At 35.3% G+C, this 19,548-nt stretch overlaps 2 protein-coding genes across 4 annotated transcripts in view; one reads left to right on the forward strand and one right to left on the reverse strand.

The window, feature by feature from the left end:
- The window catches only part of ccdc186 (coiled-coil domain containing 186), a 28,822-nt gene extending 23,175 nt beyond the window's left edge, over positions 1–5,647 (forward strand). For 2 of the 3 annotated variants that reach the window (XM_088917064.1, XM_088917065.1), the window contains exon 16: positions 3,078–5,647. In XM_088917064.1, coding sequence (XP_088773190.1) covers positions 3,078–3,161 — 84 coding nt within the window. In that variant the 3' untranslated portion in view covers positions 3,162–5,647. The remainder of the gene's footprint in view (positions 1–3,077) is intronic. The other variant, XR_016091090.1, reaches the window with a different exon arrangement.
- Positions 5,648–12,276: 6,629 nt separating this feature from the next.
- Positions 12,277–19,015, reverse strand: adrb1 (adrenoceptor beta 1). Its single transcript, XM_088917862.1, has one exon. The coding sequence runs from the start codon at positions 18,923–18,925 to the stop codon at positions 17,732–17,734; it is 1,194 nt and encodes a 397-aa protein (XP_088773988.1). The 5' UTR covers positions 18,926–19,015; the 3' UTR covers positions 12,277–17,731.
- Between the last annotated feature and the right edge of the window lie 533 nt (positions 19,016–19,548).

Consider the following 19,548-nt stretch of genomic DNA (forward strand, 5'->3'; position numbering starts at 1 on the left):
ATATATCTCATGGGTCTTTACAGTTTTTGCACATGCTTAAATCAGAGAGTAGCATTTTAATTTTGTATAATGTCTTAACTAACATTTTAAAACTATTCCTCTTAATTTTTCAATGACATTACATCACATTCAGTCCATTTTGATATTCTTTCTTACGGAACCTAATATGGTCTTTCTCATTTTCTTTAAAAAAAATAAAAGTATTTTCTCAGACCTGACAAGTCAAAACGTTTTGTAAAAAAACTGAAGGCTGACTCATTATCAAGTTTTCTTTACAGTTCTTTATTGATCAGTAGAATATGATGTAGATTATCCAAGACTGAAAGTATTTGGATGAGATTTAATATTTAAGCAAACATAGTCAAATCATTTTCTTTATTTATATTTATGCCTTTTTATTTGAGCAAAGCATTTTAATTTCACTCCAACTGTGTTCTAAATTTTAGCAAAAAAATTTTATCAAAACACCAGAAAAGACTGTGGCTTTATAAATAAATCAATTAACTTGGTTTACCCTTGACAATGTAACTTCAGTATTAACTTTATTTATAGTGTCTTTTACGCACAAAGTATCTCAAATGCTTTAGAACCAGTTGCTTCAGGGATTTTATTCTGACTAAGCACTTAATTAATTGAGCCCATTATTCCTTAATTAGAACTCTTTGCTTAGTGCAAAGGTCCTTTCAACTCTGCTAGACTATAGACTGTGGATCAGAGCTGGCAGATCCTGAACTTTAAGAGATTGTGTTTACCAAAGGCTTCAACTGCAAGATAGCAGCTTTGTTTAGAACATTTGCTGCTGTTTCAATATGTTATTACATCATACGACTTCACAAAGTAGCATTTCATAGCTTTATGACTGTTCTCCAGTCAGGATTCTGTTGAACCATTAAATCCATAAGGAGCAACCAGTTTCACCCAACTTTAATGACCATCACTGCAAGACATTTTTTTTTTTCCTTTAAGAAAAATGATTCTCTAAATTTATTATGAATATCATTGTTCAAATAATTGTATTCTTAAATAGGTTATGTTCTAAAAAATAACAATGCAACAGTATGTAAATTAATATAACATAAAATTAAAGTCACAGTCAGAAAATAGATTGCTTTTCTTATTGTTCCCACAAAAAGGCCTTTTATCTTCAGCTCACATGGGCTAAAGAATTAAATAATGTGAGGACCAATCTGCCATCAAAGGCTTCCTTGGAACACTGTTTTTGATCTCATTGAATAGTTTTGGTCCCTAAAAAGTAGTATTAACTCAAGGGCTGTATTTTACAGCCATTTCTTCATCTCCCTCCCCCTTTTAACTTCAAATACATTTCATTTTGAAGTCAATATGTTTGCAACCCTCAAAAAAAACATGTTTAATGAAAAATTACAATTCAACATTCAGGCTTGAATTAAGAAGAGGAAACCCAGTGACAAGATTTGAATGCTGTCTCTCTAATGAACAAGAAATAGTCTTATAGATTCCTCCCTAGCCTCAGACACAAGAGTATTTGCTTTTCTTGTGCTGACTGCCTACTCTTCATCGCTGTATCACAGCCCTTTGGAGGGTTCCATCTGGTTTAGATTGAAATAAAATAAGGATGGCACATCCATAACATATGTCGGAGGTGAAAAGGTTTTAATGCTAAGATGAAGAAATTGAATAAAATGTGATAGATCACAGTTGTCTAGGTCTTGCGAAATCCATGCATCTGCAGATTTTCTTTCCAACTTGGCTCTCAAAGCCAAGTCCACCTAACCTGTGGACTTTTTTTCCTGTTCTTCACTTGCTGGTGCTTCAAAGTGACCTAGAAAACCTGCAGACACACCAGCTGTCTGAGAGCAGATTTGGAAACTCCAGAATCAGACAAAGATTGCACAGGAAAATATTGCCAGACGTTTTTTATTAAGTATCAGTATGGTTACAAGGATACAGTACAGGAAACTAGCATTTCTATTGTTCTGATGTGCCGGCAGATTATCGTCTTATCCTCAAAAGTTCGGGTTATCATGTTATTCAGAAAGAAATGGCAGGGATCTATCTATTAATCCTTGTTGTGAGTTTTCACCGCTGTGAAGAAAATGAAATGAACTTAAGGAACACAGTGTGGGCAGACAGCTGTTTTAGCATTTAAGAAAGTGGCTACTCTTGTTAAGGCTGAAGGGCATAAGCAATTTAGTTTGCCAGTTTTGATGTGCATTTCTAAAGCTGATATGTGGTCTTTCAGATTATCAAATGTATTAGGATTCTGAAATGTGTCTGTGGTCATCCACATTACCTGACTGATTGTAGGGGTCTTCTACAACTATTACAGAGTGTGATGTGAAAAGTAATCAAGCCCTAATGAGAGTTACACTGACCTTTGTTCATGAAAATGCATTGGTTTTTCCGTTATCAAAAAACTGTCCCTTTTATTTTATTTGCATGTACTGTACAAGCAATAAATTAAAGACTATAATTTTATCCCATTCCATTAATTTCTTGTCTTTATGCATTTCTAATATTTTAGACTATACAGTGTCCCTTAATGTGCATTAATCAGCCTTGGATGTCACCTAGAAGTCTTATGCTTTCTGAGCTTTAGAGAGGCCCTTTCTTAGTTAATATTTAATTCAAGACCACTTCACTGGCCCAGGGTGTCTGTTTTTTTACAGTATAGTACATTTGGTGTACTATACTGATAATTGCAGTCATTATAGAACTAGCTTTCCAGGATAGAACTCTTTCAATTAATTGTAACTTGGTTATATTAAGGCTGAACACATCTAGGAATATGCTGAAGACTATTTTTACATGTTCTTCTCCTGCTCTAAATAGCTTTTATAGCTTTACTTATTAAATATAAATTGCCTGAATGCCAACACTGCAGTACCTGTCAGTCATTAGTGCAGATATATATACAGTACAATATGCAAATTCTACACTGTGGGGCTTATACAGCTGGACACATGGCATCTCAAGTCCCAGCTCATTAATCTATCTAAATGTCTCTAGTTGCACCATTCATCGATTAGAAATCAGATCTCTGGTATTGAAAGTGTAATTTGACAGCGTGTAAGTTGGAGTGTCTTTTTTTTTTGCAGGAAAACCTCCAGACCCTTGGGTCAGAGATTGAACGGCTTATCAAAACTCAGCATGACCTGGAACAGAGGCTGAAGAAGAAATAAGAGCGGCCAAGTCCTGCAGACCATGGAATGTATTTGCTGGGGGAGATCCTGGCCTTTGCAAACTGTTGTTTCCACTGATCTCTGGTGTATCAGAGAAAGCCTGTACTGTCAGGTTCAAGTGCCATGAACCTATGACAACACCAATGCACATAACTTTGTAAATAAGTGGATGCAGTATGTCTGGAGCTTATCTTGTTTAAACAAGGAATGATCTTCATCCTGGATTTGGATTTCAGAATAAAAGTAACAGTGAATGCAAGGGATAAAAAGTCTACTGGATACAGAATGGTCATGGTTTGAAACTTTGTTTCCATCTATTTTGTATAAGACAAAAATCAGTGGTGTCCTAAATGACGAATATTCAAAGCATCGGAGTAGAAAGGCCTCATCCAAATAATGCATCTCTACTGCAAACCGAAATTTAATATTTGAACACTAATCTTAATTTTAGTTCTTGTGATACAGTGCATATATGGTATTTCTAATAAAAAAATCTAACACAAATCTAAAGGATTCTATCTTCCACTGATCGTTTACCAGCAGTAAAATGTAATTGTACATATTTACAACTTGCTTATTACAAAGAGAAAGCTCTCTGATGCACAAGAAAAAAAAATAAAGGGATCTGGTTTTGTACACATGCATACATCCAACCTTCTAGCCTCTTATTCTTTTTCAGTACTGTTGCCAATGCTGCACGTTTCTTTTTTATGGACTAATTTGGCAACTAAATGTGAGCTTCAGTTTATCATTTCAGATGAGAGAATATTTAGCCAATAACAGAACACTCATCTACCACATTCTACACTGCATGCCTGACTGGAATGTTCAAGATTTCTTACAACACTTTCATACACCATCTTACAATCCAAAGCGGTTTTCAGTATTTAATATGTATATGTATTTATTGTATAATAATTACAGACAAACGTACCCGAATGGTGGGAAGGTTTAGATAATGATAGGCACCCCATCTCGGGATAAACTGTATTCCAAGAGGCATTAAAAGCACAGTAAATGATTTGGTACCAATATGAATTTGTTGTACTTTTAATGCATCTTGGGATTTTTTGTTTTTACCTTTTTGAATTTATCAGAAGACCCCTCAGCATTTGTTTGCTTATTCTTCAAAATATTAAGATGGCAAAACAGAGGCTTTATACAATATTTCCCCCATTCGTTCTGAACACTACATTTTGTTTTCTATTTATGGGTAAATGTCTTAAACTCATCTTCAGTTACTTTTTGTAGCACTGTTAGAGGATTATTTTACTTATGTACTGTAAAAGGGTATTGTTTTGGGCACTGTGTATTGTGCTGAGGTATAGTTATGCGAGGTTATACAGTACAACATTCATACATTTTTTAGGATGTTTATTCCTTCACCAGATCAGAGCCTGTTTTGTTGTCTGGGAAACAGTTTAACAACTAAGTGCAAATATATATATTCAAACATACATGGTTACATATGTATGATAAATTCATGTAGATTAAATGTTGTATACAGTATATATCTAGAGCTTATTAAACACTTTCATGTAATTATTTTACATTATAGTATAAATGATAAATTCTGTACATAACGGGGGTAAAAGTGCAATCATTTTTTTCCCATTACATTTTCTTTGTTCCCTGCATTTTTATGGCTATGATTTAAATGATAAATTCTAAATGAAGTTTAATAACCTTAAGGGTAAGAAGAATTAAAAACAAAAAAAAACAGCTGACTCCGATATTTAGAATATATGCAGAGTAGAGTGCATTTTTTTTCTCTTTTACACAATATCCTGTTCCCAACATTTGTTGTCCCAGTTGTGCTAAGAGTAATGAACTACCAAAATACAAATGCATTACAGCATTATTTGTACAGTATAGTGTAGATTTGAGATGGAAAACTACTTTTGACATGCACCTGAAGAACACTCTTGTAAACTGGGGAAAAGAAACTTGCTTTGTTGGGAATATGCATTCAGGCAGGTTCTCTTTCATTTGTACACAGCTAAGGAATTTGTCATCATTTCTTATGCAAAGAATTAAACTAGAACTCAGATTCAAAGAACCTAGAAATCTACTTCATATGTGATCACTTAATAGAAAGGATTATTTTATTGATGTATCTGAAATACCAAATCAGTGAACCTCACTCTGCTTCCATATTATTTTGCACTAAATACTCTATTAATGTATGAAACTGTGAAGGAGCACCAATGAATTAATGCATGCAAAAATAATGTACTTTGGACGCTGGATTAAGAAGTGGAGAAAGTTGTGGTTTTTCATTTTGTCTGAGAGTTTATTCTCTTATCTGGTGGGCAGACTCCTTTCCAAAGTGCATTATGACTGTATATGGGAAGAAAAATGTTTTCTACTCTTCTTGTTTTGGACAGGTATTTGTGCTTTGCATTGCAAATTACACAAAGTCATGCAAGGCTTTGACTTACTGTATGATGGAAAAATAAGTCTGAAGTAAAAGTGGTGTTTATTGCAGGTGTGTTTATTGTTCATGATGTCATCTGTGATGAAGGCTCAATGAGTTTTAATTGGCTGGGCAGCCATAGAAATCAAAATATAAATACTCTGTAAAGTTTGTTGTTTTCGGTCTGATGGAGAAGGGGGGAAAAAACCTGAACTTTTTCACCTCAGGTTAAGCTGGAGCTTTTCAAACTTAAACAACTTGTTAGGAAGGGAAAACGTCCTGATTCCTGTTTAAAATGGTAAAATCTTAAGTCCTGGTCAGTTGAATTTTGTTTAAAAGAAACTTAAAATATTTTGCCTGTATTATTTTAGTTCATTTAAATATTTAACTGTGATTATGAATCTGTAGATAAAAGCTTGTGTATAAATGGTCAAACATTTTTAAGGAGATAGGATTCTATGAAATGTATATACAGTATGGCTCTTTCAGTGAATAAATACTGTATGTAAAACCAATGTTCTTGTTTTTCATTAGAAGCATATATACTGTAATATGGGACTAGTCACTACTATGATCTCAAATGAATTTAGTTTATGTACAGGACAATTTTATGACATTTCATTAGAGTAGCAAGACTGACTTTTAATATTTGGTGCTAATGCAATTTTATAGCCAATAAACAAGAAAAAACCTAAGCCTCTTGATAATGCAGCAAATGTTTGATATTATGTCAACTGGTGTGACTGAAATTGACCTTTTGTTTCTATTTTTAGATGAAAACCTTTGTCCCTATCAATATTATTTTATGTATTTTATTTTTTTCTTCAGTTTCCCAACCTTGGATACCAATGTTAGGCATTTTAGATGAAAGGTCAGGCTGACTCTATGATAAACAGCTGTAGCAGTATCACTGTAGCATTGAATTCTGTTTTTAAATGCATACTTCCTGACATCTCTGCTGAAGAGGATTGTGTGTGAAAAACAATACTTGAAAAAGATTTTCTAGATTTTAAAATGAAAAGCCAGAACATTCTTGTATGACTTCCATTAAGGTTTGCAGGTAAACCTTTGTTAATGTCATTGTAAAGAATATACTATGGTATTACAGATACAGTATCTCATGCAATTTGAATATGAGAACTGCAAAGATGGACATAAATATTAAATTGTGAGAGACACTTTTGATTAATTATGGTAAAACAAAAACCGTGTCCATACATTTAGAAAAGAAAGTTTTGCTATCAGATTAATTCATACAAATAGAAATACAGGTAGTAAAACGTACAAAAATACCAATTATTTCTCTGAAAGTGTTGTTTCAGTGAAGTTTGATCAGTCAATAAATATTTTATTTACTTTTTTACATCACTAAAGACAGAAACTCCAGTTTTGATTTTCTGAAATTTTATGCCCTCTCTCAGTGCCTTTTAGCTTTCTCTTTCGTTTTTTCAGTCCATAGACCAAGAAATAAAACGAGGAGAGATGCCCTTCATGGCCTTGTAAATCAAAAATAATTTTACATTTTTCTTTTAGCATTTGGCACTGCTCTTTTTAATATGTATTTTTTTAAAAGGGGACTAAATACCTCTGTGTAGCGTTTAAGTTTAAATGCATAGCTTGTGAATTTTACCAATACCCTGAACCTTATCATTACCTTTGTAACAATACTAATCTTTGGCCATTCTGTATGGTTACATGTTCAGAGGTAGATATTCAATTGAGCGCATATGTGAAAAATCAGCGAGTAGCCAGACATTAAGTATTTTCCACCAGTAACTTGGCCTTTCAAACTAGAAAGCATTTACAGGGCCTGCTTAGCCAGTTTCTCCACAAAAGCCCCCTTCTAGTGCAATCTATTCTATAGAGCTGGCTGGGTAGCCTAGGGCTACACTTCTGTTTTTGTTTCTAGCTTGCACTAGGAAGTGAGATACTCTAAGGAACACTTAACAGGTTAGCTATAGTTGTTCAGTTGTTTTCTGACATTTATTCCCTGATAGCCTAAGAAAAATAAAGCAAAGATTTTATTTTATCCTTCAAAGCACTCTTCGTTTGGCCATTTTGGAGGACACTGTTTTTTGCACATACAGTACCTTGCAGTGGAAACGTGAATGGCTTCTTGCTTGTTTACAAAGAACATGGTTCATAAATAAAATTATTAATTTTAAATGTTTTACAAGATATTCAGATTGATAAAATTATTAAAAGTTTTCACGAGAAATTCAGATTCTTTCATTATAAAGCCAACAAAATCGTTCACACGCAACCAAATTGTTCAAACCATGGAGTTTCTACACCTACTGTAGCTTATCAACTACAGTATATTGCCCCCCTCTGACCTGGAAAATGTGAAATCCAAAAGGCAAAAGAATGTTTCCCTTGTTATACTGTACAGCATGTTTTGCTGTTTTGGTTTTCAGCCTGATTGCTGACTCTTTGTGTATTGTATTCTTTGCAATGGGTTGGATTAGATGATCTTACTTTGTGTTGGAAGAGAGGGAATTGCTTTCGTTCGGCTGTTAGTGTCTCACTTTCTCATCCTCAGTGCACTTCACTTACAGTATATACAGTGGGGAGAAAAAGTGTGAAACCTTTGGAATGATCTGTATTCCTGCAGGAATTGTGATAATATGATCCAATCGTCATATTTGTCACACTTTTTTCCAGCATAGATGGTGAATGTCTAAATAATCTGTTCAGTATAGACAAGAAAAAGTACCATTGTTTGTGTGTTATTTGTTTAAGCAGATTGTGTTTATCTATTATTATGATTTAGATGAAGATGAGATTACATTTCAGGAGCAATAAATGCAATAAAAGAATAATATAAAATTCCAAAGGGTTTACAAATGTTTCAAAACTAAAATAAAGATATAAGATCACTTTATTAGCCATATACAATTTCTTGCATTGGGATTTCATTTTTTCACATACCCCAGCTTGAGACACAGACAGGGAAAGCAGCCTGGGGTCAGAGCGCAGGGTCAGCCATTGTACAGTGACCCTGGAGCAGCTGGAGTTAAGGGCCTTGCTCAGGGGCCCAACAGAGTAGGATTTCTCTGCCAGCTGTGGGATTTGAACCAGCAACCTTCTGGCTACAGCCACAGTGCCACTGCTCCACCCCCATCTTATTTTATCTCTTAAAATGAGATTACATTTCAGGAGCAATAAATGCAAGAATACAAATGATTCCAAAGGGTTTACAAATGTTTTCTCTGAATATAATACATGTATATTACAGTATATATACTGTATACAAATGCAAGGCATACCTATGGACATTTAGAATAATAAGTCTCGGCTGCTATGTGGAAAGGTTTTTCAAACGTTCAGAAACCACATTCATTATTGCAAGACCAAGACTTGTTAAACGCACAAAATACCTTTCCTCCTACTTTCTCTCTTTCATCCCATCACTCACTTTCCAGACTCATTCATACAGCTCATATAGGTTTGTGTGACTGGTGTCCCAAAACAAATATAATTACATCTGAGTACCATTTGTTTTCACATCCTTGGTCGTTTGTACCTTTTGCATGTTCCAGAACTGGATTTGAATTATTTAAGAATTCAATTGTATCAGTTTCAAATAGTATATCATGAAGTAGAATAACACTTTACTTGTCATCTTGCTTCCATTGATAGGTTACAGTATATCACCCACTATTAGCTTCTAAACCTTTGTAATCTGTAAACTATTAGTTGTTTTTTTACAGAGGAAAGGCTGAAACTGTTTTCCAGCTTGTGAGACCTTGATACTGGCACAGACTTTCAGCATTCCTGGCAGTATATCCCTTTATTCAATAGCCATAATAGAAAAAAGGTCTTTAGGCCATAAAGCCTTTCTGTGAACTAGTTGCTTCATTTGACCTTTGCAACCAGTTCTCCTTTTCCCAAGCACCCTCCTTTAGGTTTATTATTGTGGCCAAATAGAAGACTGCTCTATCTGATGTCAGCTCATTAGGTAATTGACTGCTTCCTTATGGCTTTCTTAACTACTCTTAAGTTAGTTTGTGAGGATATAGTACTCCCATAATGTACCTTCTAGTTCTAAAGGGGGTGCAATGTCTTAAGATCCACTTCATTGACACTTCCCAAGTGGTGTTAATTAGTTGACATCTGAAAGCCAGCTCCCTTCCAGGACACAAAGACCTACAAAACACCTTCATTTGAAGACTCTCTCTACAGACTACTATAATCATGCTTCAACATGCCTAGTTAAGTGTAACTAATATATCTATAAAAACAAATTTATTATTGGATATTTTTTTCTGCCTACTCTTAAAATACTTTTTGGGATGTTTTCAGTGCTCTCAAATGAGGTTGATGCCTAAAACCAAATGCTGACTTAAAGTTCCTGTCAGAAGTGTCAGGTTGTATGAATGGATTTGATTAAGACAGTGACTAAAAAACTCAGTAGTCAAGTTGTCCTTCCTGGAAATTTAGATTGACCTTATCCATTGAACTCTGAGCTACAGTATGATGTACAGTAGGTTTCACAGCTATTGAAAGAGTATTGCAAGAACTGATTTCAGAGGAAAGGGGCTCAAACAGTATTAGAATCTTGTGCTAAATGAACTATGGAGACTGTCAGTGCAGCTGAATCACAAGTGACTGGTGTATAACCCAACTTAAAGGCCTGGAGAGCTTTTATCATTGGCTTTTTATTCTTTTTCTTATACAGGACACCTAAGAAAGAATTCATTCCCAATTGCTTAACAAGAAGCAAAGTAAGTTAAAACACATGACGATCATTGCATAAGTGGCGGTCATCTGTCTATTTTAAGCTGTCAGATATCAGCGTGTGTCTGGTTGCTGGATTACATTTATCACTATGAAACTATCTACACAATTCCACTGCAAACACTGCAAAGCGAACTCATGTCACTCCATAGCTTCACTGTCCACTGCTGTGCATGGTATCTTGTTTGTCATTTATTAGTGAAAGGAACTTCTAGTTAAGTTCATTTAAATAATACTACTTGGTGTTTTACAGAACAGACTATGATGTTGTGACCTTCTTTTAAATCTTTCCCCCACTAGAGTCTAGTGCTCCTCTTCATGATCTGATCAAAATCAACAAGTGTTGCTTTATTTTCATCTACACATCTTGCAACAGCATTCACACCAACAGTTTGACATTATTAGTTTTGATTCCAGTCATCTGCTGCCATGGTATGTCAGCCATAGGAAGATGAATGTTTTTTATAATTTTTCTTCAATAATAAATAATTACTATTATTTTATTTGCTCTCTCTCTCTCTCTGATCTAATACAATCAGATTTGTGCAAGGGACTACTTGTACTAAACAGTTTGGGTCAGCCTGAAGATCCCAGCAATGAGTGCTGGTAATCTGTTAACATGAAATAACAGGAAATCCTGTGTGATCTTTACACCCTTTGACCTTGGCAATGACATGCATCAGATCTGAAAAGGAAGTCAGTATTTGCCGAGTGTATTCAGAGTTCTATTCTGTGAAACAGTGGCTTCCAATAAGCTGAGCTGCACATGATTTACTGAAAATGTACAGTACAAAAAACTCATTTTTTCAGTTGGGGGACCGATTTCTAAAGATACTGTATTGATGCTGACCGAGAGATGGTATGCATCACTCATAACAAAATACTTCAGCATAATTCACTGGAAAGAGGTATTCAGGTCTTTCTTGATCACCAGCTTACTTTCAGATGCAATTCTGTTCAAGTTGAGAAATACGAGTGGATATACTTACAGCAAACTGAAAACAACACAAATTTGTTTTTGTATGCCCAATTCTTTTCCTTTACTGACAGGCTCTTAACAGTGCACATACTCTGCTGCTCAGTCACACTCATCACCATGATTCTATTTTTGTAAAATAATCAAACTAACGGAAAACAAAGCCCTTAATGTGTTTGGAAATAAATTTAACCGTGTCATCTGGTGTCTTTCAAAGTAACCATATAATACAGAATTATGAGTACCTCCTAAAGCAGAAATGCAGACTTAGACCAGGACTTGGTCTCTAAATTTAATAAGAGAAATGAGCATTTTTGTAACATACTTATGTCATATGCTTACCTTATTCCCATGCTCTGCCGCTGTGAAATAATTTAAAAACACTTTCTTGCAGATGTAGTCATTAAATTGTAACACAAAATGGTGGTTTCCAAAGGAAAACAAACAACTTAGATTCAGCTTGTACTGTAATTAGTTGCAGCTGAAGCGATCAAGGTGCACTCACTAAGATTACTGACATGGCAGTTGATTATATTTGCCGAGCAGTCAAAAACGTAATAGAGGCAAAGAAAGGGGAATTCAAGGTAGAAAACATAACTTGCCCACAATTACCCTGCCAGAGCAATAATTGAGCACAAGAAAAGTCTGATAGCAGTGGATTCTAACTTAGGCTTTCAAATCCAAAATGGACTTTCTTACCATCTTTTAAATCAGTAATGATGTTCACCTTGAAAAACAAAAAAAAATGAGAGCATTTACCATAATTAAGTAATTAAGAACACAGATGGTTGTTTATATATCACTGATTTCATTGAATTTATTAGCTGAATACAGATGGAAGTTTATATGGGACTGAGTACAATGCTATGCACCAGCAATATCTGCAATGGTGAATAAATATGGATTTATTTTCTTTCCCAGCAACGTCTGGGACTTCTTTAGAAGTAGTAAATGCTGTTAAGATAACAAGACCTCTGAAAGGCTTTACTATAAAGTTTTAATCATTTAAGCATACAGAGTGCATATACTGTATGTAAATCTCTTTGAAATACATCTCACAGAAAATGGAAAGTTTGTTACAATTAACAAAGGTTTGACCTGCAATAAAAAATACCAACAAATCTATTGTAAGACATGGGCCAATAGATGCAAACTAATGATATTTAACACATATGTAGGCTAGAATATTTACATTTAAATTGTTTAGAATGAAGACAGAACTTTGATGATAATTTGATTCAAGCAAGGAATCACTATACAACACGATATCATAATATTCCAATAGAAACTTAAAGACTAATTTAATTTAGTTTTTTTTTTAATACAATAAATGTTTCTAGACAAAACAAACTTTTAAAACAAGTTTTCCCCATTTTAGAAATCACACTCTAAGCAGCATCCAGGAAATAATAAACTTCAACAACATATGACTTCCTGCCTGTGGAACTGTGTATTGTTATATGAAAACTCTTAACAGGTTAATGAAGATGAATCAAAGGCTGTCTTTGTAATGACAGACAAAACCACCATTACCGTTGTCATCAATAAAGTGTTCACTGCCATACATACATGGGAATATCGTAACGGCACATGTTAGTGTCATCTGTAGTTCACTGTAATGTCTTATCATCACCTTGGTAGTCTTGTTATCTGGTAAAAGGCCACCAGTAAACGACAGCAGAGAAAGTTATCTCATTGAAGTGTTAATGGTATTCACTGTATGATATCGAATATATATTTCAGGACAGCCAATGCCCAGAGCAATCAGGCACACATCTGTACTCTATTTTGATACCTTAACACCCATGCCCTTGCCCAGTTCTAAATACAGATGGTATTTCTAGGCAGATTTGTTTTCCATTGATGTTAATTTGTATGACAAAATATCCCAAACAAGAACAGTATGAAAACTGAAGTCAAAACTATACAAATCAAAACAAGATGCATCACCATTTAAAGAAAAACAGAACATTAAAACCCATGATATAACTATACAAAAGAATGCAATATTGTAGTTCAGGCTAAGCTCTTTAGTTAATGCAAATTTACCAAGAAAAAAAGAACATACAGAGCACAAACAAATTGTCACCTATGGCAGTACACAAACCAGAATGTTGACTTATATTACAGGAAATGAAAGACATATGATTATGAAGGGCTATGAGGAAAGAGCGATGACACTTTCAGACACTGTGCAACTTTGCACTCCTGACCAACTTTAATTCACCAGGACTACACCGTATGTATAGACAGTGAAGAGTCTGAGTTAAGGCCAATTAAGATTACAGTACGTAATATTGTGGTAGGACTGGTAGGACTTGAATACTGCATACAATGTTGTATGCCATGCTAGATAATTAATATTACCATTTTGGAATAATTTCAAAGAAGAGAAATGTGATCAATTCCTGGTCCTAACACGATACCATAAACAAATACTTCTTCAGTTTTTGACAAAGAAGATTATCGGTTGATTTCATGCAAGTATTCAGAATCCTGAAAGGTGTTGACAGTCAACCAGAAGTAGTAGCTCAGGATCAATACAGAAGAAAGTAACTCAGGGCAGAAGTACTGAAGACTTGAAAAGGACCGGAAACAGAAATCAATATTTACACAAAGTTCTGAGTATCTGAAACAAGCTATCCAGCCATGCTGTTCAAGAACTTTCCTTGGGGTTCCTTAAAAAAAATGAATGCAGCCAACAATCTCCTGATTTTTGCAATCTTTACATGATGTTTCGTTTTTAAGACCATCCCAATGTTTCTTTATTTTGGGGCTGATTATACAGTATTTGACTTGATGTCCTTGAAAGGCAAGCAATCGTGTTTGAGAAAGTGTTTGCATGGGTTGTCGTGCTGATGGTGGGGAAAAAAAGAACTATGGACAGGGGAAACAGAAGTGGACACAAAACTATGTAGCTGTTGTAATGACAGGGAAGATGAACTGGTCTCCTCAGTTGTGAATTTGATTACCCTGCTTTTTCTTCAAAACAACCAAATTCATTCAAAAGCAGCATTAGAATGAACATAGTCCCAAACTACATACTGTATAATACCCATATTATCACACTTGTTGAAAGACTGCACTAATATTACAAAATATTGCTTTTAATACATTATATCACAGATAAAATGTGTCATCAGCATAATCAGAGTTTCAAGTATGTTCGGGATTCTGTACTAAATGACACATGGCAAACTGTCAGCTCAGAATTAAAGAATTTCAGAGCATTAAATTAAAAACTTTTTCTGTGATATATTTTCAGATTTCTTACCACAAATGTTCTTCATATCAAATATAGATTCAATATAGAAAAACAACTTTTTCCTCAACAAATCATTAAACAGTAATTACAATATTTTTTCAGTCTGAAAATACTATACCAAATATAAAAGTGGTTGGGATGTGAAATGATTCTTCACAATAAGTTCATATCAAAACGTTGCAAGCAAAACCCATACTTCAGCACTATTTCACAATTTCTAAAACTGTCTTCAACAAAAGTGCTCTTCATCGCAAATGTTAAATAATAAATTCTTCAGGGTAGTGAAGAGATTCTTTCCACAAATGTACAGTCATTTCTTAAGTCAAAGCTTGGAATACTGTTGAACCTCAATGAGCATATCAAAATGAAACTATGAAGGTTTTATCTTGCTATTAACTCCACAAGGCATTGCATGATAAAACCACTATTTAAGGAGTGTAGTAAGTTAATATTTTCCAGAGAGGAATAAGCATTTCTTACTTCTAAAACCATGGTCTAAACTACTTTAAAACAAGAGTGTCGTTAGATTTAGGCTACAAATGTTTTGACATCAAGGTACCCATTAAAATAAGAATTTAGTGAATTGAATAGATCTACTGTATGTATGTTTTTCCCCACTTAAAATCTAATGCTATGATTTTCATTTTATTCAGATCACTAAGAAGTGAAGAACGTTGACTTCAAAACCTTTTAAAAAATCTTATTAGCTGTAACCACTTTTGATAAGTCGATCTATTACTCAATTTTAATCATTTTTAAGAGCGAATTGAGTTTGGTCTTTTATAATCCGCACTTTTTAAACAGCTATTTTACCGTCATCAACCTTGTATACTACACTACCAGTTTATTTACCGATAAATAACAAGAAAACAATTGTATTGACAAACATGCAATGCAATATTCCATTTTTATTTTGGACCACGTTGCTAACGGTCTTCCTGGTAAATTAATATGGGATAAATAATACAACCCTTTAAGAGATGTAGTCTATCTGCCTAAATAATAACACAGCCGTGGGTTTAGGATTTACAAAACAAAGCTTTCCAACTCTATTTCCACATTTGCCTCAGACAGATTACTCTTTTAACCATAGTCTCAAAGTCAATAATTATTTATATAATGCATTCGTTTACTACAGGATGTGCTTTCCTTAGCTACATAATACGAAAACACGTCCACCGTAAAACCACTCATACCACACATATGGTCATTTTAAGAGACTACAGACTTTACACTACATTGTTCTTGTGCGTGAGAGGCGTAAAACGCCCAAATGTATATACAGTAATGTATTGAAAACGATTTGTGTTCATTTTGTAGTCTCCTATCCTCACTATACCTATAAAAAAATATCGGACATTTAATGAGGCGAAGGGCACAGAAACGGTGTACAAGACCAGCAGCAGCTAGGATCAAGTGGAAGGCAGCGCATCATTTACAATACTTCATAAGCATCTAAAAGAAAACTTGAGACTACGTCTATCTGCCCGATGCCTTCAAAACCATACCATGGGTACTACTTCTGTAAAAAAAACTGTATTGACATTGGACATCAAAGATCAAAGCGCACCGAAAAAAATCATCTGTACAGAAAACATCGACACCATCTTTTTATATAACTTTCAGAATGCGCATAGAATTGCCTTTGTCAATAAACTCAGTTTTTTAAATAATAAATTGTCTGCGAGCACAAAGCTATAGACAATTCTGAAAGTGCCGCGTTTGACACTACCTCCTGGATTTCTAGTATGATAATTAGAAAAAAAAAAGACATCTGACACATTGCCGATTTCTTTTATGACCGTGAACAGTTCAATGAATGAATAAAGTGATATACAGTACTGCAACCAAATAAAATCAGTGTGAGAAAATACTCACAGTGCTGTCATTTTGTGACAATTTATTGCACGTCGACCAAATACACGACCATCATACAATATTGTTTGTGACGCATGGAATACATTGATAAATTACCAGCTGCACGTGGAATACTAAATAAAAAAACGTTTTTAGTTACAGTACATCTGCTGTTAATCATATGCAACTTCATACACATTTGTATAATACTGCAATAAATAACGCCGATTCGACAGTCTTCTTCACAAGGAAAGACGAGTGACCAAAGGTTTATCGTACATGTCCCTTGAAGTATTCTACACACGTCTGGATTCAAGCAACACAAATTTATAACATAATACACCTAAAACTGTTGTCTTGCACAGACACGGTAGTTTAAAAAATAATTTTAATCCGTCAAGCAGCTAAGCAAGAACTTTACATTCACTTTTTGTCTTTCTTGCTGAAACGGTAGCTTTTGTCGCTTAAAAAGTGCAGGTAACAGCATTGAGGATGCTTAGTGAACGTCCCAAAGGTGCCTACTTATTTTTATTAAAATACTTGTATCATGTTCTTTCTCATAAAATTCAAGTCAAAATATGTTCCCGAATTCACGCATCTCCATTGCGAATACTGTTTTCTAACGGACAATGAAACACTATTATGCAATCTAGTGTAGCAATATCCAGGTCCTACATTTGCAATACAATTTGATACGTTTCATAAAGTCTGTGTAAACGTGTTTAATATAAACATGTTCCTTCTGTACAGCCTGTACAGTCTGAGGTAGAATTATCAATACTCTATCGTTTCAATTTCATTTGAAATGTTGCATCGCTTTCCAGTGTCTATTGCTTTCTTCGAGGTTTCGGCAGCAGCCTCCTTTCGGCAAAGACACTTCATCTGATAGAATTAGCGCTTCCAAGTGCACAAAAGGTTAACGGTTTTCTGGTAAGTCTCTGGAAATTCGCAACCCCTCTAAAGTGCCGAGTATGGTCGAGTTTTGCTTCCTTTATGGTGGGTTTCATGCTGTCCCAACGCACAATGATGATAAACTCTATAAATGGTTCCGTTTAAAAAAAAAACAAACAATTTGCTGAACATGATGGATACTCCGCGCTCATCTGCTCAATATAAAACCCGAATATTAAAAAATAAAGTAAACGACAAATAGCAATATCGTTTTGCGATGATAAGATATTACTCACGGATCATGATATTTTGATTTTCCACAATAATGATAACACACAGGAGCCTCGCCACTGACTTTAGCGTTTTAGGAAGAAGATTTTTCCATCTGTGGCTTTCTAATGTCTATTGTTTAAAAGTTACAAATGTTACAACTGTGATTCTGAATGAGAGACTTTTCCATTCTTATCCAAACTGCAGTCGCTACTTTCCTGTCCGTTACAATCGGACCAGTTTGCTATTAAACTGGGATCCAGGGAATTTATAAAGCCCGTAGAATACCGCGACAGGTCACCAGCGCTAACATGTAGTCTCCTGTCAGCCTGTCTTGGACAGCAGAGCAGCCTTTTGAACGCCTTCCTGAAGTCTGGGCTTCTACAATAAATTATAGGGTTGAAAGCAGAATTGACATATCCCAACCAGTTCAGAAAGACAAAGAGGTTCTTGTCGACTAGTTCAGTGTAAAACACTCTCACTACATTGACTAGAAAAAAAGGTAGCCAGCAGAGAGTGAAAGTACCCATGATGATGCCAAGAGTCTTAAGGGCTTTTTGCTCTTTCATTGCGAGGATCTTTGATTGTCTCTTCCTATTAGGCTTTCCGTTGGGAATGGCATTATTGTGGAACCGACCTTCACATTTGTCAATCTTCTTAAGTTGCTTTTTAGCTTCTCTGAACACTCTCGCGTAGACAAATATCATCACCACCAAAGGAATGTAGAAAGAGATTATAGACGAAGCAATGGCATAAGCCTGGTTGGTAACAAAATCGCAACACTTCGGGTCATCATAGCATTTCTTAGCATCCTTGTCGTCATCTCTCCACCACTGCATCAGAATAGGGAGAAAAGAAACCATTGCCGATATAGCCCAGACGACACAGACGATCCCTTTGGCTCTGGCTTTAGTAAGCAAGCTTTGGTAACGGAATGGAGATGTTATAGCAATGTACCGGTCGATCGCTATCACACAAAGTGTTTCGATGCTGGCAGTGACGCACAAAACGTCCACCGAAATCCAAAATTCACAAAAGAAAGACCCATACAGCCAAGTGTCTTGAACCACTAAAACGGCACCAAAGGGAACCACTAGCAAGCCCATTATCAAATCAGCGCAGGCCAGAGAAACTATGAACAAGTTAGTCAGCGTTTGCAGCCTCTGGTTCTTGGCTATTGCAACTATCACCAGTACATTTCCAATCACGATGAGCATGACTATCAAAGCCATGAGCATTCCCATTCCAATCACCCACGGATTCGTGATACCGGGGTCTGTGTAGCTGGAATCAGCTGTCCCGGGGTCCGATTTGTTATTGGGGTATGAATACGGTGATCCATCTCCCATGATGAAAAACAGTCGTTGAATAAAGGCGCACCAGAGTTGAGTTCATGAATGCAGTTTCTGACACTTTCCTCTTATTCAGCAGTGCGCAGTGCCTCTGCTCAGTGCTTTAACTTGCTCCTGGTTTCACTCTCAGACAGAACTGCCAAGAACATGAACTAAACCAATGACATCACTGGGCTTTGGGACCAATTGAACAGCGTCTGTCCGCTCCCAGTCCCCTGTCACTCAGGTGAACTTTAAAGCGTTGAAACGAAGAAAAACAAAATCCTTTTAGGACTTAGATTTTACAGAAATATATAGTGCGTAAGGGCGCACTGGAATTAGTTAATCTCCTGCTGGACGCTCAGCGAAAAAAATGGGATGGGAATGAGTTTAGATCGACATAATTAGCATATCTACCATCAATTTTGACATTTTAATTTTCATAGCTGTGCGTCGCAATTCATAGAATAGAGTGTACAGTACTTGTGGATGTCGTCGATATCAAACCGATTTCATTGCAATAATATAGACTGCATTTCCAGATTTCTTTCATGCCACCCACAGAGATATCAGAGCAAAGTCCTTTCCCTGCATTCTTTTATTTTTAAGGTACTTTGATAAACAGAGGAATGCGTTTTGGT

This window comes from Atractosteus spatula, chromosome 5 (assembly GCF_055471065.1).
Source record: "Atractosteus spatula isolate fAtrSpa1 chromosome 5, fAtrSpa1.hap1, whole genome shotgun sequence".
NCBI classification, from domain to species: domain Eukaryota; kingdom Metazoa; phylum Chordata; class Actinopteri; order Semionotiformes; family Lepisosteidae; genus Atractosteus; species Atractosteus spatula.